This window comes from Lotus japonicus, chromosome 3, assembly GCF_012489685.1.
Source record: "Lotus japonicus ecotype B-129 chromosome 3, LjGifu_v1.2".
Taxonomy (NCBI): domain Eukaryota; kingdom Viridiplantae; phylum Streptophyta; class Magnoliopsida; order Fabales; family Fabaceae; genus Lotus; species Lotus japonicus.
In genome coordinates this window covers 37,857,519-37,883,909 of record NC_080043.1, presented here as the reverse complement: position 1 = coordinate 37,883,909, position 26,391 = coordinate 37,857,519, and the positions used below count along the sequence as shown (strand labels likewise).

Here is a 26,391-nt window from a genome sequence, read left to right as displayed (position 1 = left end):
AACATTAGAAATATTTCCCTACTATGACACATATTTTGGCTACTCAAATGTCATTACTCTTCGAAAAATGCTTGCATTTTCTTCAGACAAATGCTTTTTTCTTAAAATTTTAATTAATACTCTCATCCTTATTCCTCTTGACAAATATTTTTCCCAAAATTTAAATTAATGTTCTCATTCTTATCGCTTCTAACTTACTTATCACTAAACTAACATTATTAATTGGTAATCCCATTATTGTTTGCATTACTGCTACACTAGAAATTAAACTCGTGCGTTGCACGGGTTCATTTTTAATTTGTATTTTTTAATTGTAATATTTAAATTTGCAGAAAGGTAAGAAAGCTATTATTTAGAAGAAGATTTAGAATATAAGTATAATTAAATATAATTGAGTTATGATATTCTCACACTTTCTTTCTCTAATAAGGGAAAAAAGGATCAAACAGGTAGATTTCTTTTCTTTTTTTTGCTTCATCGGAAGAAAAAATAGGTAGATTTCTATTGAGATTGAAATGAGAGTAGTATTTTTTTTGATATAAAATAAATTTAATTACTTAATTAGATTAGTATTGAAATGGACGTGGTAGTCTACTATTTTTTTTTTCTAATATTGATTTAGTCATTGCAGTGATGTTATCAGTTGTGCTAATTTTTTTTTATCAAGATTGATGTGGTTGTTTACCATTGCTGGTGGCATAGAAGTTCTTTTAAAATAACTTTCACGAACATAAAAATAGATTCTATCTAACTGTAGGATGGACGGACGTCATTTGTTCCCTTTGAATGATTAAGTTGTTATTTCTTTTCATAATATGACAATATTCCTATTTCTTATTAAGAATATAGTGAGTACTACATTATACACTTATCTTTCTAGTGCAGTATATGAATTTATGTGGCTCACACTTTGTTACTGATTTGTGTCATATAAATATAGAAATGATGATATATTTGTATGATTTCAATTGAAGGAGAAGAATTGTTTAGTAAATTACCATATATGTGAAAATCACAGTTTTATTTTCCAATCATCTGCAACGGGGATATATCACTAAGTAATGTGTGTTTCTTGTTGTTGTTGATGATTTTTCTCCTGCAATAAAGAAATAAGAATGAGTAATTTAAAAAAGCAATTTTGAAATTAACTAAAATAATTAAAAATGACATACTTGTTGAAGTAGTTAGAGACAATTGTCATTTTTTTCTCACCAGCAGCTGAAGTATAAGAAATATGAATAATTTGAGTTTGTGAGTGATTTTACTGGTTTGTTTATATAGAGATATAATAGATGCATGGTTCAATATAATACATTTCTTTTTTTATTTATTTAATTTAGATAGTTGAATAACCTCCTGACATTAACAATTTTATTCAGTTTTTGACACTGGTATTGTCATCATGCCACTATTTTTAATTTAATGTTAGTTTTTCTTCAGAGTTATTATGTTAAGGAATTCTAAGAGTTTGTGAGTTTAAGAAAAATAGACATATATTCCTGCAGAAAATTGGACAGCAAACTAAGACCAATGCATATCAAGATTAATTTTGGCGGAAGTATGCTTTATTATTAATAGTTTTTTTTTCTTGGACTAAATTGATATTAGTTTAAAATTAACATTAAATTTGATTTTAATTTAAGGTACTGTGCTAAAACCATTTGCAGATATAACTTTGTGGTCTGTTACACTTTTGGCATGGATGTTACCCTTTTGTTTATACATTTGATATTTATTAAGTTTAAAACTGAAATCATTAGTGCACAAGTTTTCACTACCCGTTCATTCACTCACTAAGCTATCTCATTAAAACACTAATTTTTTTACTAATGTATGTAGGTTCTCATGTGTATTTGTACTTAATACTTCGCTCAAGTGAGCTTTACCAATATATATAGATAGATAGATATTTTTTTTTTGGAAAAACCAAATATATATATATACATATATATATGTATATATATACATATAAATAATTACTTTGGGAAATAAGAGCCCCAAGTACAATATAGATAGATATATATTGATAGAAATTTTTTTATTCTAAAAGCATTTTATTTAAATTATTTATTAATAAATATTTTTTTTATTTTGATTTTTTTAAATTTGTCAAATGCAAAGCTCAAGTCAATTTTAAGTCTATGAATGTTGTTATTTAATATAAGTAGTTAAATAGGTTTTTATAATACAAATTTTTTCAGTTTTTAGTTTATTAAATTTTTTATTTTTTAATGTATTTAATATAAAGATATGTGAGCTTTTATGGTTTAATACATATGTGTATTTGTACTTAATACTTAGCTCAAGTGAGCTTTACTAATATTTTTTTTGGAAAAACCAAATATATATATATATATATATATATATTTATATATAAATAATTACTTTGGGAAATAAGAGCCCCTAGTACAATATAGATAGATATATATTGATAGAAATTTTTTATTTTAAAAGTATTTTATCTAAATTATTTATTAATAAATATTATTTTGTTTTTTATTTTGATTTTTTAAATTTGTCAAATGCAAAGCTCAAGTCAATTTTAAGTCTATGAATGTTGTTATTTAATATAAGTAGTTGAATAGGTTTTTATAATACAAATTTTTTCAGTTTTTAGTTTATTAAATTTTTTATTTTTTAATGTATTTAATATAAAGGTATGTGAGCTTTTATGGTTTAATACATTAATTGCATGCAAAAACACAAGTGTGTTTTACATATATATATATATATAGATAGCAAAATTTTCACTGGATGCTGATCCTTTCAATTCTTCTCGTTCATTCGATAATGCAGTTCAACGGCACTTATTTTTTCACAATTATTATTATTATTATTATTATTATTATTATTATTATTATTATTATTATTATTATTATTATTATTATTATTTCCTTTAAATCTCTTGGAGAGGGATGAAATCACTGATTTCAGATGTTCTGATTTCATGCGTGTGTTCACCCTTTCTCAGTCGCTAAACTTGGCCGCGTGTTCCCCGCTGTATATACTTCACTGTAGTGTGATTGTAGTGTGATTGAAGGCTTTGCGTATAAATATCTGCTTCAAAGAACGGAAATTTATAATTATTGAATTATTAAAGATTTAAAAATTTTGATCGGTGTCCTAAAATTAAAGAATAGCTCAAGTGATAATAGCTGGGGACATATAGGTTGGAGAGGAAAGTTCTCGAGATCAAATTCCGAAAGGTATAATTTATATTTCCAATGTACTAAAAAACAAAAAATTTGGTCGATAAATTAAGGCTATGTTTGGCATGTCATTTCAGCTAAGCTTATAGCTTATTTGACTAGTTTAAAGCTTATTTGACTAGCTTAAAAGCTCTTCAAAAATGTTTGGTGAATGAGCTTATTTCAGTAGCTTAAAGCTTTAAGCTATAAGCTATCTCAGGTAGCTTATAGCTTAAAGCTTATAGCTTATTAAATTTATTCTCATTTTTATCCTTATTATTTTATTAAAATTCAACCATTACCCTTATATATTTATAAAAACACTAAACATATTTTCCCCTCACACTTACATATGCAGTTCTCGCCACACCGCTGCACACCATATGTATTAAAAATATTATATTAATAAAAATAAGTAAAAATTAATATTATATTTTTAAGATGATAAATAACTCGAGTTAATAAAAATATTTAAAGTGATAATAATTTTAATATTAATATCATATATGTATTAATGAGAAAATAAAGTAATGTTAAATATAAAAATAATTATACAAGCATGTCCTTTTCTGTCCTTTTACAATTTTAGCTTGTTTAACAGCTAGTTTTGTCAAACACTTTTGTTTAAATCACGTAGCTTTTCAGCTTTCAGCTAGTTTATCAGCTTTCAGCTATCAGCTAGCTTATAAGCTTTCAGCTAGCTTTTCAGCTTTCAGCTAGCTTATCAGCTAAACATGTTAAACATAGCCTAAGGCTATGCTATGTTTGGCATGTTTAGTTGATAAGCTAGCTGAAAGCTGAAAAGCTAGCTGAAAGCTTATAAGCTAGCTGATAGCTGAAAGCTGATAGCTGAAAGCTGAAAAGTTACGTGATTGAAACAAAAGTGTTTGGTAGAACTAGCTGTTAAACAAGCTGAAATTGTAAAATGACATAAAAGGACATACTTGTATACTTATTTTTATATTTAACATTACTTTATTTTCACATTAATACCAATATGATATTAATATTAAAATTATTATCACTTTAAATATTTTTATTAGCTACAGTTATATATCATCCTAGAAATATAATATTTTTTTTATTTATTTTTATTAATATAATATTTATAATACTTGTGGTGCGCAGCGGTGTGGCAGGAATGGTGGCAGAAACCGCATACGTAAGTGTGAGGGAAAAATAAGTTTAGTGTTTTTATAAATATATAAGGGTAATGGTAGAATTTTAATAAAATAATAAGGATAAAAATGAGAATAAATTTAATAAGCTATAAGCTTTAAGCTATAAGCTACCTGAGATAGCTTATAGCTTAAAGCTTTAAGCTACTAAAATAAGCTCCTTCACCAAACACTTTTGAAGAGCTTTTAAGCTAGTCAAATAAGCTTTAAGCTAGTCAAATAAGCTATAAGCTAGCTGAAATGGCATGCCAAACATAGCCTAAGTCTACTTTACGTTAAAAAATAATAAGGCTATGTTTGGCATGTTTAGCTGATAAGCTAGCTGAAAGCTGAAAAGCTAGCTGAAAGCTTATAAGCTAGCTGAAAGCTGATAAGCTAGCTGAAAGCTGATAGCTGAAAGCTGAAAAGCTACGTGATTGAAACAAAAGTGTTTGGTAGAACTAGCTGTTAAACAAGCTGAAATTGTAAAATGACATAAAAGGACATACTTGTATAATTATTTTTATATTTAACATTACTTTATTTTCACATTAATACCAATATGATATTAATATTAAAATTATTATCACTTTAAATATTTTTATTAGCTACAGTTATATATCATCTTAAAAACATAATATTTATTTTTATTTATTTTTATTAATATAATATTTATAATACTTGTGGTGCGCAGCGGTGTGGCGGGAATGGTGGCGGAAACTGCATACGTAAGTGTAAGGTGAAAATAAGTTTAGTGTTTTTATAAATATATAAGGGTAATGGTAGAATTTTAATAAAATAATAAGGATAAAAATGAGAATAAATTTAATAAGCTATAAGCTTTAAGCTATAAGCTACCTGAGATAGCTTATAGCTTAAAGCTTTAAGCTACTAAAATAAGCTCCTTCACCAAACACTTTTGAAGAGCTTTTAAGGTAGTTAAATAAGCTTTAAGCTAGTCAAATAAGCTATAAGCTAGCTGAAATGGCATGCCAAACATAGCCTAAGTCTATTTAGAAATGAGCTTATGACCCATTTAAATATTTTTATAATTTTAAATAAGCTTTCATGTATTTGGAAGTACGATGCAATTGTATCTTTTTTTTTGGTACATGATGCAATTGTATCTATTTTTTACATCATCATTAACTTATAATTTTGTTCCTCTATTTATACATCGATTTGCTTTATCTCATTCTGTTGAAATTTGGGTTGGTGCCCTTCACGTCTGTTTCAGTTCTTGTATCTATTCGGACATTATATCATTTCTTTTCTAATGAATTACATTTTAATATGTAAGAAAATAATTGCTATAGTATATTGTAGTTAACTGGATTATAAGCTTATTTACACATAACTTTTTAAATCTATTCAATATCTTATAATGAGATAAGTGTTTAAATACATACTATCAAACTATACTGGACTTTTAAATACGTCAGGTCATGCCTGCCTAAAAAAATGGGAAAAAGACTATCCCATGTAACATGTCAAACTTAAGCCAAGGTTTGATTAAAAATGAGTGAGGTAAAATTTCTACAAAAGATTTAACTCATAATTTAATGGCTCAATTTTTGAGTTAAAATGTGGCTTCCAAAATTTTTTGGGCATGGACCCATAAGCTCGTCTGTCGCGTGTCTCGTCGATGGTTAAAGTGTGGATAGCTTCTAAATGAACATATAATGTGGTTGTGACTTGTGACTCACACTTAAGCAGAGTTGAGTTGAAATCTCAAGTTGGTTAAAAATGATCAGTAGATTTATCTGCTTAATATTAGCCCCACTCAACCCATTTCTTAAATTTCATTTTCTTCTGTTCCTAAATCGGCTAGGAATAGTGCAAATCTTTTGTAGCATTAAATAAGAATAATTGAAGTCCTTGTATATATAGCTACGGCAGATCCCTTTCTATCACTGTACTTTTCTTTTCCCCATCTTCTCCTTAGATATCCGAAAGCTATGAAGTTCATTGGTTGACACCAGAATCATCGATCATTTCAAATAGAAGCACAGGTAAATATATATTATATTGGATCATATTTCTTCTTTTTATTATTAATTATATGAAGCCTTTCATGCTAGATCGGTTGAATCATTTAATTGATCGAGATCAATTGAAAATACTGGGAAATTCCACATGTTAATTGGTTTGGCATGTCTGTAAAAATTAGGGCAACATCAGTAACTATAGCCCTAAATATTCTGGGGAATTTTCTATTCTTGTTTAGTTTAGAACCTAAATCTTCTTTATGAACCTTTGAAATCACCTCGTCATTGTTTATTTTTGGTTCGTACTATATATATATATACACCATAGAGTCTGGGATTTTGATCATCATTTCTTTCAAAATTACACTGATCGCTTGATTAAGCAAGAGGCTTTTCCAAATTGTGCCAGATTTAAGTTTTAGAAAGATAGGTACACAGCAAACTGGTTCACTTTCATTCTTTCTTCCCCTCTATGGCGGTTATGTATTTCAGCTATAGAAACTATTGTAGACATACCATATTCTTTGATTTTTTTTAAACATATTCTATGATCTTGAGTTCTTGACCTCTCTTTGATCTTGGGCCCCTAATTTTAGATTCCTGCTACCGCCACAGCGGTTTAAGCATCTGCTTCACAAATTACTGGTAAAGAAATTATATAACTTCATTGGCTCTCACACAAATACAATAATACCAAGTTAGATTAGTAATCATTTTAATGGCTTGGATAATGTTTGTTTAATGGACAATCACTACTCATTTCAACTAGTTGGCATCTGCATATCATGGAAAAGCTGAATTTGTACAATATTTGAAAACCAAACAATTGATTTATTTTCATATAATTTCATATAGCTAACTTTTGGCTAGCCTGCAAAATTGTTTTTCTTGGCTATATATAGTTCGTGCCGCGAGATTGATCTGTTCGACGTTTATGATCACTGATGTAATTTCTTTTTCCTTTTTGCAAATAAAACAAAACCAGAACCTCTTAGACTTAGTCTCTGTAATGGATTATGAACCTCCATTCATGGAGACCTACAAGACCCTTGTGCAAAAACACATTGGGGACTCAAAAAATGATTCCGTCTCTGTGGTGGAGACATGTGAGCTACCTTTGATTGATCTCAGCCGGTTAGCACTTGAACATCCAGAGAGAGATGAGTGCATGAGAGAAATCAGTGAAGCTGCTAGTCATTGGGGTTTCTTTCAAGGGGTTAATCATGGGATTTCACAAGAGCTTCTAGAGAGCATGCAATATGAGCAAAGGAAAGTGTTCTATCAGCCTTTTGTGAACAAGTGTTCAGAATCTGTCTTTGGTTTATCAGCCAAAACTTACAGGTGGGGGAACCCATCCGCTACCAATCTGAGGCAACTTTCGTGGTCAGAAGCCTTTCATTTTCCTCTGACAGATATATCCAGAATGGACCAACATATGAGTCTAAGGTAATTAATTAAGAATCTTCATTTTTCTTTTATCCCCTTTTATCCAATCACGCTCTTTCCAAAAAAGGAATGAATCATTCACCGCTTCAATTTCATTTAGGGTTGTTTAAAGGACCTATGAGAAAGTCTTGAAATTTTGAAAAGAAAAGAGAGAATTTAGTAATATGACGAAAAACTAAAAGAAAAAAGGAGTCAGGAAGAAATAAATGAAAATAATTATTATGAATGAATTACCAAAATTAGGAGTGAAGGACAATAAATGAAAGGTTACCTTATTATTGCTTGAATAATTAATTACAGTATTTGGTAAAGTAAAAATGTTTTTTTTTCCAACCTCTATATGGTGGAGATAGAAAGAAAGGGAAGAGACAGAAATAAGATATATGATAAGGTGTGATCGTAAAAAATGAGTGAGATAAAAAGAGTAAATAAGTGAAAATTAAATGAGATGAGAGAAAAAATAGTGTGCATGAGCCTATTATTACTTTTTGGTTAAGTAGTGTTGGGATTTCAGTTACATTTTATAGTGCTTTCATTCCTATCCTTGTGAGACATGAATTTCTATTTGAAATTGCTTTTCATCCTTACTAATGGAAAATCTAAACACACTAATTAAACACTAAGCTGACATGGGCATTGTATTTGCAGCTTCTTCATTTTATTCCTTTTTTTTGTAACTGATAACATATGTTTTAACTCACAATTTCCATCCCTTATTTTTACCTTCACTTAGAGAGATTAAGAAATAAAGAGAGAAATAAGAGATATAAATGATGGGATAAAAAATAGAAAATTAAGATGAAAAAAATGTGAAATTGGAATGAATGAGAATGAGTATAAAGATGGGCATACATATGCATGATCAAGGTGTATACATTCCAAATCAAAAGAGAAGTAAAAAAAGAAAATGAGAAAAAGTAGATGTGATAAGTATTGATTGTTAGATATATAAAAATAGAGAGGGGAATGGTAGTTCACTTGGAACTAAGTGAAACGAAGAGATTTGCAAGGCGAAGGATCAAGGTTCAAACCCTGGGAAAAGAACTAATTTACTAACAATTAACAACAAACCTTTACCTATATATATATATATATATATATATATATATATATATATATGGCCGCTGTGATGTGGGCCTTTTGATTTAGCAAGAGGCTGGTTTGCGGACTTGCATGCTTGAGATATTTCTGGTTGTTTTTGAACCATTGAATTACTTTATCCTTGTGAGCTTTGGAAGCATCAAAAGCCTTCCACCACTTGATAAGGGCATGTTTGTTGAGAATTGGTTGGGGTTTGGCTTTAAGACCGTACCTCCAAGAGAATACCCAAGAAAGGGAAAAGATTGTATAAAAGTTTAAACAATCAGGATAATTGTTAAACTCTTTGTCCCAATGTTTCAGGAAAAGATTGTATCCCTCCAGAACTTCAGGGGGAAAGATTTCAGTAGTTGGACCAAAGAAGCTCCACCAAGAATGGAACCAAATTGGAAAGGAATATTTGTTGGTCCATTTGAAGTAAATGAGCCAAGAATGCTTGAAATTTTGGTTTTGCAGGCCAAGGATTGTAAATTCCCAAGCTTTGATGTAATCCCAATAATTAAAACCTATAGGGTCAAAATTCTGGGAAAATTTTCTGTAGGTGTTTGGATTGGGTCCAAAGTCAGTGGGACGAAGGACACGGAGAATTTGGAGTGTGGAGTGGGTAATTAGGGAGTTGTCATTTTTATCCCTAAAATGCTTAATATCCACACTGTTTGTATCAACCAAGATAAACTCATAGAATCTCTGGGTTTTGTTTGGGTGGATTGGATCAAGATAACCAGGGAAAAGTTTAGTACCAATTTTATTGGCGAGGTTCCCTCCTGAATGGTCCCACCATTCTGGTTCAATCAAGGTTTGGAATTTGGAGATAGTTTTGGTCAAATATTCCGATTTTGGGTTAGATTGGGTAACTGGGCTAGATTGGGCAACAACAACTGGTTTCTTTCCATCATGAGTTGCTAAGCTTTTTGTTCTTTCAATAAAAGATTGGAGGGATTGGAGATCTAGGTCATCATCTTTATCAGCGATGCTGGCCCAAGATTTATTTGGTAAATTGATGAGTCCCTGAGGAACATTATCCAGGCCTGCTTGTTTGAAGGCAAGGAGAGTTGGAATTGATAAAGCATAATCAGCTTTGGTTTGTTTTGGTTGTGAAGATTGGTTTTGAGCAGTGGGCTCAGATTTTTGGACAGTGGGTCCAGATTGATGGGCAGTGGGCCCAGATAAGATTAAAGAGTCAGAGATTATAATACCTTTGCTCTTTTCTTTGTTTCTTCCTCTTCCTCGGGAGGAGGAGGATCCTCCTCTGGAGGACATCTTATGATCTTCCCTGCAAATATTCACGAGTGAGGAAATCAGGGAGAGAATTGTTAGATCCTTTTATATATTCAATATCGAAGTCAAAAACGCTTAAAATAGCTTGCCATCTGGCAAAGATATGTTTTGAAGCTAAGTTTTTGACATCTTTTTGTAAGATTTCTTTCGCAGATTTGCAGTCTACACGGACTAAGAATTTTTGATTAATCAAATCAGATTGAAATTTTGAAATAGATAAAACGATTGCTAAAACTTCTTTTTTGACAGTAGAATAATTCTGTTGAGCAGGATTCCAATGTTTTGAAGTAAAAGCAATAATTTGTTCCTTGTCAAAAACCTTTTGTTTCAAAATACCACCAAAGCCAATATCAGAGGCATCAGTTTCAATAATTTTGAAAGCTTGAGGATTAGGGAGATAAAGACAAGGGAGATTCTTGACACGAAGTTTGATTTGTTTGACCACATTGGTATGAATATCGGACCAAGGTGGAGGATCCTTCTTGAGTCTATCATGAAGGGGTTTGATTATGGTACTGAGTTGAGGACAGAAGTCCGCAACATAATTGAGACAACCCAGGAATCTTTGTAGTTGGGTTTTGTCAATGATTTGATCAGGGAATTTATCCGTGAACTCGATGGCTCTATTGATAGGAATGATGGTTCCTTGGTGGATGTTGTGACCAAGAAATCTGATTTTGGTTTGGAACAAACTGACCTTTGTCTTGGATACAGCCAAGCCATTCCTTTTGATTACAGAGATGAACGTATTGAGATGTTTGAAATGTTGATCTAAAGTTTGGGAAAAGATTAGAACATCGTCAATGTAGACAATAGTGAATTTGGAATAAGGATTGAAGATTTCGTTCATAATCCTTTGGAATTCAGATGGGGCGTTCTTTAGCCCAAAAGGCATAACGTTCCACTCATACTGCCCAAAAGGAACAGTAAAAGCAGTTTTATACCTATCCTTCTCTTGCAATTGGATTTGCCAGAATCCAGATTTCATGTCGAATTTTGAAAAGACCTTAGCATCATGCAGTCTGGCTAAGAGATCTTTCTTGTTGGGGATAGGATATCTAATCCAACAAAGGGCTTGATTGAGAGGTTTGTAGTTAATAACCAGCCTAGGGGTTCCCCGTTCTATCTCAGCTTGTTTGTTGACATAGAAGGCTGCACAGGACCAAGGGCTCTTACTCCTGCGAATAAGTTTCTTTTCAAGGAGATCATTGATTTCCTTTTGGCAGAAATGAAGAAGTTCTTCATTCATTTGAATAGGCCTAGCCTTGGTTGGAATCTGTTTGTCTGAAAAATCTTTTTCATAAGGAAGTTCCACCATATGGCTCCTTCTTTCCCAAAAAGCGTTGGGTAGATCAGAACAGATGCTGGATTGAATATTTTCCAAAATATTCTCAATCCTTGATTTAACAGAAGGTTGTTGCAATTGATCCTCAATGGTTCTGTAAGAGATTTCTTCCCTGAGGAAGTTGATCTGCTTCTCCTTGTAGGATATGACGTTCAAAGTCTTATCTATGGGAGGTTCAGAGAATTTGAACAAGATAGGCTGTCCAAGATGCTGAACAGTGATGCCGTTTTCGTCAGTATTATAGGGGAAGAGCTTCTTAATGAAAGGGGTCCCTATAATGATTTTTTGACTCAAATTTCTGACTAACAGAAATGGAGTTTCGATTTCAAGACTACCATTTTTTATGATAGCTGAGGGGATTTTATACTTGATCTTTAGTCTAGATCCTTCAGCAGCGCTGAGCTTCTCAGTGGTTTTCTCAAAATATCTGGTGGGAATGAGTCCCTCCGAGATACAACTGGAATCTGCCCCTGTGTCAAAGAGGGCAGGGATTTCGAGAATAAAATCTCCTATGAGGATTTTGACATGGATGAAGAATTTCTGAATGGTGACCTGGTTAATATTCTCCAGAAAGTCTTCGCAATTGTTGTTAGGAGCAGGATTGGAATCAGGTACAGAAGAATCATCTTCCTCATAATTTCTAGTCAGTTTTTCTAAGATAAGCTGCTGACTATTTTGGATTTGTTTGAGACTTTTAACCTCAGTCTTGAGGGAATTGACTTCAGATTGAAGGTCTTGAATAGTGACGGGTTTGACCGTAGATTTCTCAAGACGCTTGAAAGTATCTCTAAGATTGAATTTATTGGTGGTTATAGGACTTTTGGGAGGCCTATCTTCAAGAGTAGACCTGAGGCGTTCCAAATAGATTTTCTTTTCCTCAAGATCAGGGATAGAATTAATGGCCCTGAAGAGAAGGTCTTGTTCATTGGTCAAAGGGTTGATGGACAAGGTATTGACGGAAGATGATGATTGATGGGGCGTTCTTTAGCCCAAAAGGCATAACGTGAAGCATCAAGAATAATCTCCCACCATAGAGAAGAAAGCCAAGGGCTGCAAACAAAGAGACCCCTGCAAAGAACATCTTAGACAAGATGACCAGCACACTGATGGGTTTCCACCATAATATCAACCACAAAACAATCTGAACAACATAAACCACAGCATTAATTGTGTAGAAGCTTGGTCTCAGACCATCAGTAGATACAGCGCGTGCCCCCTTTTCCAAAGACCATTGAGGATAAAGAAAATAAATATATATATAAAGAAAATAAATAATTTGTTGTGTTGAGAAATGTCACATTGATTAAAGATAAGATGAAAATAGTCCTTATAAATAGGAAAGACACTCTCACCTCTAAATTTTTGATATGGTATCATAGTCCCAATGATTCTAAAGCTCAAATTTTGCTGCTCCAATTTTTCTAATAAAAAATATATTTATGCATATGACAGGTGAGCTTGTATATTATTTAAGCTTCAAGCCCAATTAGATCTTAATTATGTACGTAGTGTGTTGGATAAAACCAATTAGCTCAATGGGCTTGCATAAAAATACTCTTGTGTATTTACCCAATAACTTAAGCTTTTAGGATAATCGGTTCGTAATAAATATCAAAGCATAGGCCACTTGTAGATGTCCATTTCTACAAATTTCACGCTATATAAGTCAGGCCTTGAATGTGAGAGGCGTGATAAGAAATTTGCATTAACTAAAAATATAGTCAAAATATTTAAATTAACTTTTGGGGTATAATTAGTTCTAAACTTGAATTTCAATAGTCCACACTGAGTCTCTATATTTATTTAAATTACATAACAATGAGAGGAAATTAAAAATATACACTAAAAACATTTATAGTTTAACTATAACAATAAATAATTCATTATTACAAATTTAGGGTAGGTAACACTAATAACAAATATTATTTTACACCAAATATGAGTTATTTTCAGTTGAAGAAAAAATATTTTTAACATCTATTGAAATAAACATTAACAGAAAAATAAGATATCTTAATTATATAAATACGAGAATGATCCTCCATACCTGACGCGAGTTCATTGAACACGCAGCCCCTCCTAAATGCCTATGATGGGCCATGATGGGGCAGCTACCAAGACCATGTTATCTTTGGCCCAATATCAATGTAACGAGCCTGTACGAACATAGAGGATCGTCCACAAGTCACTTCAACTTCATTAGTTGACGACTTAATAACGAAGGTCGACAACGCATCAACGGGGACCTTCAAACTCATAATAATTTATTGTCATTATTGAGTAAAAAATAGTGACGGTGACCGTTACACTATAGGATATGATCATAGACCTTGGTTTGGCATCCTAAAGGGAAAGCCAAGGGCCTATATGTGCAATGATAGAGTAGGGGGATACCAACTTCACTCTTGACCGTTAAAATATTTTTTTGATTTATTTGGGTTAAGAATCGTTGTGCTAGTTTTTTTTATACATCGAAAATATAAATTGTGTCGTCCAGGAATTGATCTCAGGACCTCCCACACCTAACTCATATGTCCCCTAGCTCTTACTGTTTGAGCTATCACTCGAAGAAAAGATTTTTATTTAAGAGAATATTCTTTTAGTATCTTTTAAATTAATGGTGTTAACTTGAAAGAGAGTGAGTTTAAGTGTAAATTTTAAATAAATATAAGACGAAGTGTTGTTCGGACAAATCTTGAGGGATAAGTGTGATCTACTCAAACTTTTAAGCTGAATTGAATTAATAGGAGGCATAAGGGAGCTCCAACCCAATACAATTGGAGGCACAATGAGTGTACTCTACTCATACTATTGGGAGGAATTGAAGGGTGAAGGGTGAAGGGGTAAGGGTTCAAATCCTGGTGAAGAAACTAATTTCCTAACATTACTAACACTAACATTAGCCTATAAAAAAACTATAATAAATTAAATAATAGATCTATTGAGCATTATAAGAAATTAAAAATTCATTATATTTTGTTAATTTAGTTTCTATCTATTCAAACTTTGTTGGGTGTTCTTTTATATGCTAGTTTGGGTTTCAACTTTATCTCTATCACATTGAGAGATGTTTCTCATAATGTATTTATTTATTAAATTAAATTAATTTTATTTTTTTTTTCAAAAACGAATAATCGTATACTTCTACCTAATTATAATAGCTGGACTAGGTGAGCATCTCACATCCAAGGGTCGCTCGCCCAAGGGACATTGGACCCAACGCAAGGTGCTCGCCTAGAGGCAGTTAGCAGAGCGGAGCTGGACTTTGCTTAGCGTATTGGCTTCAGGCGAAAGTTAGCTACTTGTAAGGGAGTTGGGCTTAGGATATCAAGGCCTAATAGGCCCACTAGGACAGCATGTATAGCCCGCCATACCTCTATAAATAGGGGTTGGGGGGTCATTGTAAAAAATATTTTGGCTCATTATTCTAATAACAAACTTCCATTCTTGCATCCATGTGTTCGATTCCTTAGGATTTTAGGGGTTACATTTCCTGTGAGTGTTCAATTCAAGAACATTTTGGCATCGTCTGTGGGGAACGGTAAACTTTGGATTCCAAGATCACGTGGATTGGTAGTACGATTGTTTTTGTGTTAGCATTCAGATTCAGTTGATGGAAACTCGACGTCGTCGACGTAGAGATTGACCGGAATAGAGGCGCATCTTGCCTCCACGACGTTTTTAGCAGCCGGTGTTGGACGGTGCGGATCGTCGCGATCTGCAGCGAGATCGATCGCCGCATCCGCCGCCACCACCACCACCGTCATCACCTACACCGCCTTCCTCGCCGCCGTCTTCTTCGCTTCTGCGAACTCCAGTGCATTCGCCACATGCACCTCCTCCACCACCTTCTCCTCTGATGGTTACACAAATGGATTGGGCGTTGATGATGCAAAATATTGGCGACATACATCGGAGGAACGAGCACTTGCAGGCTCAGCTTGATTTCATGCGATATGAGCAATAGGATGATGGCATGCGCGAAGCGTAGACGGTTGCACAATTTATCCCATTTTCTACGGAAGTTGAGACTGTGGAGATTCCTAAGAACATGAAGACTTTGGTATTGGACTCTTACAGTGGTGATACATATCCGAAGGAGCATCTTTTGTACTTCAACACCAAAATGGTGATTAGTGCTGCTTCGGACGCCGTGAAGTGTCGGAGTTTACTACTCTCTCACCAGGGTCCATATCCAATTTTAGAGATTTCTCGTCTAAGTTTCTGATTCAGTTTTCGGCGAACAAAATCCAGAATGTGACGTTGAACGATCTGTTCAACATTCGCCAGCGAGAAGACGAGACTCTCAAGCAATACGTGGCGTGATATAGTGCAACATCAGAGAAGGTTAAGGATTCAATGCCTAATGCTTGCACTCAGGCATTTAAAAATGGTTTGCTCCTTGGGTCTCTGAATAGCAAGTTAAGCCGGAAGCTTCATAGCAGAGGTTCAAGCAAGGGCCCACATGTACATCCTGGATGAGGAGGATAATGCGTTCAAGCGTATGCGGGTGACGAGAGAGAGAGAAGGTGTGTCCTATAAGCGGTCAACAAAGGAACATATCGAGGGCGAGAAAAGTAAACGTAAGGAAGAGAAGGCCCCACATGAGGCGAAGCAGAACAAGCAGGCTTTGTATCCCCCGCGTGAGACTTACGAGCGCCAAAAACCTTGGCAGCAGCAATAATCCACCCACCGGCGGGGGGAGCTTGGAACGGAATCGAATGCGAATTTAACTGATATTTTCCGCGAGATCAAGGCTGTGAATATGGTTGACGAGACGGAGTTACTCCAAGCGCCCGCCAAGGGGTGCTAGTACCATTGCACGGAGGGCCATGATACTGATGATTGTTTCACTTTGAAGCGGAAGGTTGAGAATTTGATAAAGGAGGGGAACTTGCGGCGCTATGTTCAAAGGAGTGATCACCCACAGGCTCCGACAGGAGATCAGAAGAAGGAGACGTTAGCTGCAAGGGTGCACGAAAGCAATGTTTGCTCAAGACTTAGGTCCGCCAGCGGGGACATGTAACACTATTGTTAGGGGATTTGGAGGGTGAGGTGGGATGCATGCGGTGAGAAAAAGCATGTGCGTGCTGTGAATACGGTTCATGAAGTGCCCTGGGATTTGATCATCCTAACATTACAATTACGAAGGCAGATTTTTTCAGAATCAAGCCACACAAGGATGACTCAATTGTGGTTCAGTTGAGGATGAATAGTTTTAATATCATGCGAGTGCTTCTTGATCAGGGTAGTTCAACTGACATGATATATCGAGATGCGCTCGATAAGCCTGGGCTGACGAACAAGGACTTGACATTGTATATTGGAACCCTTGTGGGTTTTGCAGGCGAGCATGTGTGGATTCTTGACTCTTTGGATTTGGACACCATTTTTTGTGAGAAGGAGAACGCCAAAGTTTTAAGGGTGTGACATTTGGTGTTGCAGGTAGTGGCTTTATATAATGTGATCATTGGGAGGAACACATTAAATCGCTTGCGTGCGGTAATTTCAACGACACATTTGGCGGTTAAATACTCGTTGGATAATGGAAAGGTTGGTAAAATAGTGGTAGACCAGCGTGCGAGCAAGGGAATGCTACAATAACTGTTTAGATTTATATGAGAGGAAAAATGCGGCGACAAGCCAAAAGTGTTATGAGATTGACGCGCCAATGGAAGTCTGGGACTCGAGGGGCGCCTAAATAGGCCCACTCCTATCGAAGAAACCAAGGTGGTGAAGTTTGGGGAAAGGGTTCCGAAGATTGGGACGATGTTGTCCAAAGAACAAGAAGACAGGCTAACAAAACTTTTGTGTGGGAACTTGGATTTGTTTGCTTGGAATATTAAGGATGTGCTAGGAATTGATCCCAATTTCATTGTCATAAGTTAGCTCTAAATTCGGGAGTCAAACCGATGCGCAATTGAGGAGGCGTATGGGTGATGAGAAAGATAAGGTGGTACAAAAAGAAGTGGATAAGCTTTTTGCGGCCCAATTCATCCGAGAAATAAAGTACCCCACCTAGCTGGCGTAGGTAGTGATGGTCAAAAAGGAAAATGGAAAGTGGCGAATGTGCACCGACTACGCAGATCTTAACAAGGCTTGTCCCAAGGACTTATACCCATTGTCGAGTATTGACAAGTTAGTTGATGGGGCTTTGGGTAATGAGCTACTCAACTTAATGGACACATACTCTAGGTATCACCAGATTCGAATGCATCTGGCGGATGAAGACAAAACCACTTTCATTACCGCAAGGGTAAACTATTGCTATCGAACGATGCCGTTCGAGCTGAAGAATGCAGGGGCGCATAGCGGCTTTGTCTAGATTTTTACCGCATTCGGGAGACAGGGGCCTCCATTTTTCAAGTGTCTCAAGAAAAACGTGACGTTTGAGTGGACTGTCGGATGTGAAGAGGCTTTTTCTCGCCTAAAGGAGTTATTGTTCGTGTCGCCATTATAACCAAAGCCAGTCCAAGGCGCTCCATTGCACATGTATTTTGCAGTTAATGACAACGCGATAAGTTCCGTACTATTGCAGGAGCTGGATGGTGAGCGGAAGATAGTGTATTTTGTTAGTCATGCCTTGCAGGGGGGCGGAGGTTAGGTATCAGAAAATTAAAAAGGCAGCGTTGGTCGTTTTGGTGATCTCCAAGCGCTTGCGACCGTACTTTCAAAGGTTTCAAGTGAAGATACATATAGATTTTCCTCTGAGACAGGTGTTACATAAGCCGGATTTGTCAGGAAGGCTGGTATCGATTGCAATATGACAAACGTGGCATGATAGGGGCACATGTTTTGGTGGATTTTGTAGATTGAGTTGACGCCGGATTCTGGCTAGAAGGTAAATGCTCAATGGACTTTGTTTTTGGATGGCTCTTATGGAAAGAGAAGTGGAGCGGGAATAACTTTGGAAGGGCCTGAGGATTTGACGTTAGAACAATCTCTACGGTTTGAGTTTTAGGCTAGTTAAAGCTGGCGATAGAGGTAAGGATTGAGAGCCTGCATAATAGGACATATTCTCAGTTGGTAGTTTATCAGGTGAAGGAGCCTCACCTAGCCAAATATCTGGAGCGTGTAGGTTATATGATGAGTCGCTTGCTGGAGGTAACAATGGAATATGTGTCTAGAATGCAGAGTCAGAGGGCAAACGCGTTAGCTAAGCTGGCGAGTACTAGGAAGCCAGGGAATAATAGGAGTATGATCCAAGAAACTTTTATGTATCCAAGTATTGAAGGAGAGTTGGTTGGTTGTGTTAATAGAGGAAGTACATGGATGGGGTCGATTTTAGACATTTTGGCAGGGACTCCTGAGTAAGTAGAACAACATACTAAGGAGCAGCGGCGAGAGGCGAGCCACCACACCATACCTCTATAAATAGGGGTTGGGGGGTCATTGTAAAAGATCTTTTGGCTCATTATTCTAATAACATAGTTTCATTCTTGCATCCATGTTTTCGATTCGCTAGGACTTTGAGAGTTACATTTCTTGTGAGTGTTCAATTCAAGAACATTATCTTTTAGCCAGAGCTAAATTTAATCTTTTGGCATTTTCACTATAGAAGTATTTACTTTTATAATTCTAAACTATCTGAGAGTGTCTTTATAATTTGAAAAAATAAAATTTTTATTATCATTTTAATTGTAAATTGATTCATGCAAGTTATAAATTATACTGCAATTAAAATGATTCATGCAATATTTTGATAAATCCACTTATATATTATTTTAGTTACAAAATGATTCATGCAACATTTTTAAATTATACTTTAGTTAAAAATAAAATCTACTTATATAATTTTCATTGATTTGAAATATAGAGATTTAGTCAATTTAATTAGACCAATTTATGCAAAACAGAAATTACCCAAAAGATACTATGGAAATCAAATAAATATAACTTTGTAGGAATATTGAACTATATATGCTTAATAAAGTTAAGAATATTTAAAGTACCACATTATGTTTTTTTTTTCTTTTTCAAAAAGATAAAAATAATTATTTTGATTTATTTAAAGTTATTGAGATGAATTAGTATTAATTTAATTTGCATATAACTGCTTATTACCATTTTCTATCTAATTAACATCATTTTCTTCAATAATTTATTTTTTGTCATATACTTATAAGTATTTATTAAAAAAACTCTTTAAAACATATTGTAAATGCTTTTTTTTTGTAAGCCAAAATTGAATAGATAAGAATACTAGGGGTATTCCAGCCCAAAAAAAGTGCAAATACCTTATCAGAAAAAAAAGAGAGAGCAAATAAAAGGGTCAAGACCCAAAACCAAAACAAAACAAAAAACACAGGAACAGAGCAAAAACTAGAGCTGGACGTGTGACCTTCGCCTAGTGGAGCATGAGTGTATCATACCATCCAGATAATAGGTTCGAACCCAAATCAGTATTCTTGCTTTCCTACATTGAGGTAAATATACTTTTTTTTTGTAAGAGTTCTCTAGACCTACAACTTTTCTTCATGATTTGAATTGCGGCACCATGCTCCCACCTAAATTTAAAAAATAAATTATAAATGTATAATTTAAATAAATTTGTTCGGTGGACATGCATATTTTTAAAATCAATCTAATCAAAGAATGATTGAGTAAAGCATCGATTATATATGTAAAGCACACTTGAGTTTTACATTAAATATATAAGCAAAACACAAGTGTTGCAAAAAGCATAGTATTAAATAATAAATTTTCTTTATAATAAATATATTAAACAATAAAATTAAAAATTAAAAAAATCATATTATCAAAAACTATTCAACTACTTACATTAAATAATAACATTAAAAAACTTCATACTTGCTTGAGTTTTACATTTCTAAAATATTAAAAACTAAATTATAATATAAAATACTTTCAACAAAAAAAATCAATGATAAAATAATATTTATTAAAAAATAATTTAAATAAAATAGTTTTAAAATTAAAATATTTTTATTTATACGTGAATGAGACTTCAGGATACATTAAATCCATCAGACCATAAAACTCTCATACATTTGTATTAAAATGCATTAAGAAACAATAAATTTTCTTTGTAAAAAATATATTAAAAACTGAAAAAAAATTATTGTCAAAAACTATTCAACTTCTTACATTAATAACAACATTCATCAACTTAAAATTGACTTAAAAAAAACCGAAATTATCTTAAGTTTTGCATTTGACAAATGTTAAAAGTTAAAATTATTTAATAATGAAATAATATTTTTAAATAAATAATTTTAGATAAAAAATTTTAAAATTAAAAAATGCCGCTAAAAGGTATTTAATATTAACTATAACATATATGTGAATTATAGAAAAAAATATTAAAATATATCATGAGTAAATTACTCGAGGAAGCATAATAAAGAAAAATAATAATATCCAAAGTTGTATAAATTTTTGTTGTGGAAGAGCTATCCACTTAACGTGATCGTAGAGTCTCAAAGGATGAGTCTCATGGCAATCATTTGTGAGGAAACATTTAGAAACCAAATAAGTTGAATAAATTTAAACTCACTAGATAATATTTTACGTTATAAATTATTATAATTCCAAAAGTTTAAATTAATCACTACAAGAAATATGTGTTTTAGTGACAAAACTAAAGTGACGATCATTAATTTTGTCACTAAATATCTATTATTTGTGACCATTTTTTATGTCGTCACTAATAGTGTTAATAGTAGTGACCCAATTTAAAAATCGTCACTACTACTATTAGTAGTAGTGACTAAATCATAAATCGTCACTAATATTACTTGTAGTAGTGATCAAATTATAAATCGTCACTTATAATATTTGTAATAGGACCAAATTATATATCGTCCCAACAAATATTGACTTTTCCGGTTAAAAGTATAAAAAATAATATTAGAACTTATTTCATGATTTTTTAGAAAGTAGAAATATATTCATTATAAGAGAGAGAATTAACAAGATACACAACTCTCCTCAAATGGATCAAAAAATGACAAAGTCAGATAGTAACCATCCCCAAAGCCTAAGATTACTAACCCAAAGAACAACGAAAAAAACTTATTTTGTGGTATTTTTTGTTACAATATTTCAATATTTCAAAATAATTTAAATAATTATTTAACACTTATTACTTAACCTTTTTTCCTAAATTTAAATATTTCAAAATAATTTAAATAATTTTTAATATTAAAATTATAAATAAATTTATAAATTGTTTTTATACTTATAGTAAAATATCAATAATTAGATTTGAGTATTATTAATTATTTTCAGACAAAAAAACTCTAATTATATTTATTGAAATTTCTTAACATAAATTTTCTATATTTTTAATGAAAAACAATTTTAATTTTAATTTAATTTAATTATAATAGTTTATATATAATTTTAAAAAATATTGTAAGTATACCCATGTAACGCACGGGTGTAATATCTAGTGACCTATGTGTTTCTTGCTACTTTTGCATTATTCGTGTACATTAATTCGGAATGATCATTTAAGGCAACAAAAGTTTCAGCACATGGTTATAAGCTTTTTTTCCTTTTTAAGTAACAGGATAACGAAAGTATATATGTGTAATTCCTTTTTCGTTGACCGTTAGATATTTGGAAATAGTCCTATTTTTTAATGGGCAAACGGTATTGAAAAATGGTTCACATATAATATCTACAACAGTACATATCTTTTATAATAGCTATGTTCTTAGATTAAGGTTGTCTAAATGACTTATGTAGATTACTAATTCACAACTCAATGGATTGAAAAGATTTTTTATATATAAATTAATAAATAAAATATAGAAATTAAGACAAACGGTATTCAAAACGATTGGACGATGAGTTATTTAAGCCAAATTTTCTCATAAATCTTTTAGACAACCTATAAAATTAATTTAGAGAGAAGATATTTTTTCTTTTTCTATTGTATACATGGTTGGGTCCACTCATCAACATATTTTTATAATTCATATTCAATACATATTATTTATAATATGTTTCATATATATTAAGATTAAATGGTGGAGAAGTTATTTTTTCTTATAAACCAGATTTTTCTTTTTCAATAGTGGACAAAACTTTTATAAATAAGTCATTGGAAGCAAAGCCTCTTTAATACCTAAGTAGTTTGAACACCTTGCAAACATTTCATCTTTTATATTTTCTATTTCAATGAAATTATTTTATATCAGTTAATTTTTTTTTGTTTTTGTTTTTTCCTCTTCTAATATTAGAGATGTCCGCACCCATTTTAGCGTGGGAAAGTGAAACATTAAAAGGGTACTTTTATCAGCTTTGGTTAATTAATGGCAAATGTTGGATTGCCAATTAAGAAATGTAGAGATGCATGTAGAGGTAGAAATGAAGACAAAAATAAAGAGGTAATAAATTTGGTATATGAGTTTTTACACCATCAACCAATAAGATTGCAAGGATGTGTCGTGTCAATTATTGAAATTAAATAAAAAAACAAATTTTCTCATATTTTTGAAATCTGATTGGTTAACTGTGTAAAAAAACTTTACACCGTCTGTGCATATAGAAATTAAACTGTTATCCTTTTTCTCTATGATTTATTCACACTAAATATTTTTGCAATTCTTTTTTGGCCTCTATTTTATTTTTATCTCTTTTGTTTTTTTTCAATCACATCACCTACCAAATCTTATACTTTTATTTCTTTTCTTTATACTTTCTCCAACTTCCACCTCTTTTTCACTTGTCAATGCAACTTTTTCCTTATACTATTTAATTAAGGGTCTACTTATCATAACCGTTCATTAATGGTATATTCTTTAATTTATAGATCAAGCCTTGAAGCTTTTGCAACAAGAATGGCCCCACTTGCGGAAAGCTTGGCTGAAATTCTAGCCTGCAAAGTGAATGTGAAATCCAGCTATTTTCCACAGAATTGCTTGCCAAAAAGCTCTTACATTCGACTGAACAGATATCCTCCATGCCCAATATCTTCAAACGTGTACGGTTTATTGCCTCACAATGACACTAGTTTCCTTACCATTGTTTATCAGGATCATGTTGGGGGATTGCAATTGCTAAAAGATGGAAAATGGATTGGTGTCAAGCCTAATCCACGAGCTCTAGTTGTTAACGTTGGCGACTTATTTCAGGTGGGATTCTTTTAATTGAAAATGGTATTTCTAGTGCATATATTCTTTGGGATATATATTTTTATAAGAATGATGATTTTTATGTGAGAATATGAAAATAAATCACGACTGTTAGATCTAATCATGAATCATCAAAATTAAAACAATTTAATAGTCATAGTCCCATGATTACTTAAAAATGTTATGTGACATTTTTAAAAAGTCACATGACTGGTCCTTCTTGGAAAACAACTTATAAATTAAGCACTTATGACCATAAGCGCTTACGACATAAGCTATTTTAAAATTTTTATTGAAATAAATTGAAAATAAGTTATATATAAGCATAAGTTCTTTTTCATAAGCTATCATGAATAGCTTATGAAAATAAGTTGAAAACAGCTTATGGTTGGTCATAAGTTGTTTGCATATGCTCTCCCAAACAGTGACATACGCGCTTATGCTATCAGATAAGCTTAAATAAGCTCTTCCAAACAGGGTTAATGTTTTAATTTTAATTTTCATGATTAAATCTAATCGTCGTGATTTATTCAAACATTCTCACATAAAAACCTTATTCCCATAACATTTTTTTAAAAGCTTCTCATAATCATGATATATCTATCTATATATATATATATATATATATATATATAATTTTTTTTTTCTTTGACCGTTAACAAAATGAAATTTAATACATTTATATGCTGAAAATATAAAAGTAGTTAATACTTTTTTTATTTAGTAAGTATGAAAATTTCCATGAGGATTTAGAATTACTGAATCAAAGGGAGGTGAGAGGAGAGATTTTATAATGGAGTGGGGAATGCGTAATTTAAATTCTTATGTTAAGAGAAGGAGAGGGGAAGACTGGAAGAGAGTTGAGGAGAAATAACAAATAACCACTTTTTTATAAACTTTTAAAAGAGTATGTTTTAAAACTCAAGAATTGTATTTTTTTTATTTCCCTTTTAATTCTCTCCATTTTTAAAGGGAATGCAAAATTGACTTCTGAGTGATTTTTGCTTCTTTCATTCCTCCCTCCCTACCTTTAAAGTTAAACCAAATAAGATAAATTAAAAAAAGTCACTCCCCTTTAATTTTTCTCCAACCGAATAGTATGGAAGAGACCAAAAGCTTGAAATTTGAAAATATCATCATATAGTAGTCCACTAAAAACAAATAAAACAGTAACATGCATTGGTCTCTGAATAGAAGGTCTAGAGATCTCTTAAGCACATGATTCTGCCTTCTATGTACACGTGTATGGAGAAAAGAATACTATTGGACAGAGACTCAAAACATCAATCTTTACCTCTTGGATCAGAAAATATATACTCTAGTGACCAAATTAAAATATAGAATTAACATGTTCGAAGGTATATAACCATAGCCTAATTAGTATTGAAATAATTAAAACGTTATTTCTAACATGCATCCGTTGCTTCAAGTTTTCACAAAACCTTTTCTTTTCTATTTCTTTTTTACAATCATTAAGCTCCAAACAAAAAGTTAAATCTCTGTACATTACTTTCAATTTCTATAATCATATTATTTTTTGAATCTGTCCTACATTGGTTGACTAATTATGTCCTTGCAGGCATTGAGCAATGATGTTTATAAAAGTATAAAACACCGTGTGGTTGCTGCTGAAAGGGTAGAGAGGTTTTCTATAGCATTTTTCTATTGCCCCTCTGAGCAGGCAGTAATACAAAGCCACATCAAACCAACTATGTACAGGAAATTTACTTTAAGGGAGTATAGAGAGCAGAACCAAATAGATGTCAAGCAAACCGGTGATAAAGTTGGGCTCTCTAGATTTGTTCTATAGATATATATAAATATAAGAACATTTTAGGTTTGAGTAATTGACAGATTTAAGTTCTGTAAAACGGGTTAAATGGAGAATATGAAAGCTGCCCCCGAATGCCCACATAGTTACTTGATCCATTATAAATTTATGAATTATCATGTATATATTTATTTATTAGCCTCAAACTCAAAATTGGTAAGTGGATTAAGTCTATAAGACCTATAATAGATGAAAAATAATGTTACTATTATATTATATATGAGGTGATCGACCCTATAATGTTACTATTATAATAATGTTACTATTATATTTATTTATTTGCCTCAAACTCAAAATTGGTAAGTGGATTAAGTCTTACTCTTCTCTTTTGGAGTCTTTTTGAAATATGAAAATTGTTTATTTTTAAAGGTATTTCAAAAGAAGGCACTGAGGGCACAATATCCGCGTTTACAAATGACATAAGACTCGTGGAACATCTTTCACCCAAACAACATCGCCAAAAGAACAAGCATTAGAATATATCCAAAAAGTTTGTGATACAATTTCCACAACGAAAAACAAAAGAAAATCAACAAAATCAAACTGAGAAATCAAAGGACGAGACTCCTAAACCAAAGCTAATAATTAAGAGCGACCTCTACCAGTCTTCCGCCACATCTCAAACAATTGGAAACAATCTGTCTCAAAGCACACCGCCCAGAACCCAAGATCATTAATAGCAAGAGCCATGGCCCAACGAAGACTTAGAGCTTCACCATGAACAGGTGAAAGAACCTGAATCTGCGTCGTCGTAGCAGCTGCAAACACCAGCCAACCACCATCACGAATCACCCCCAAGCCACGGACCACCATCACGATCCATCGCTGAATCAAAGTTCAGCTTGTAGAAACCGTCCCACGATCACTGCCACCGAGAGGGTAGAGAACTATTGCTACCTCTGCATGTCTTTTCACGTGACAGCACTAGATTGCATCCCACAAGCAGGCTACAACAC

At 32.7% G+C, this 26,391-nt stretch overlaps 1 protein-coding gene across 1 annotated transcript; it reads left to right on the top strand.

Annotated features, from left to right (window-relative positions):
- The first annotated feature begins 6,246 nt into the window (after positions 1 to 6,246).
- LOC130748274 (gibberellin 2-beta-dioxygenase 8-like) lies at positions 6,247 to 25,558 on the top strand. The gene is made up of 4 exons (XM_057601457.1): positions 6,247 to 6,357; positions 7,319 to 7,779; positions 23,283 to 23,604; positions 25,184 to 25,558. Exons 2-4 carry the CDS (start codon positions 7,343 to 7,345, stop codon positions 25,412 to 25,414), a joined length of 990 nt encoding a protein of 329 aa, XP_057457440.1. The 5' UTR covers positions 6,247 to 6,357; positions 7,319 to 7,342; the 3' UTR covers positions 25,415 to 25,558.
- Positions 25,559 to 26,391: the final 833 nt, after the last annotated feature.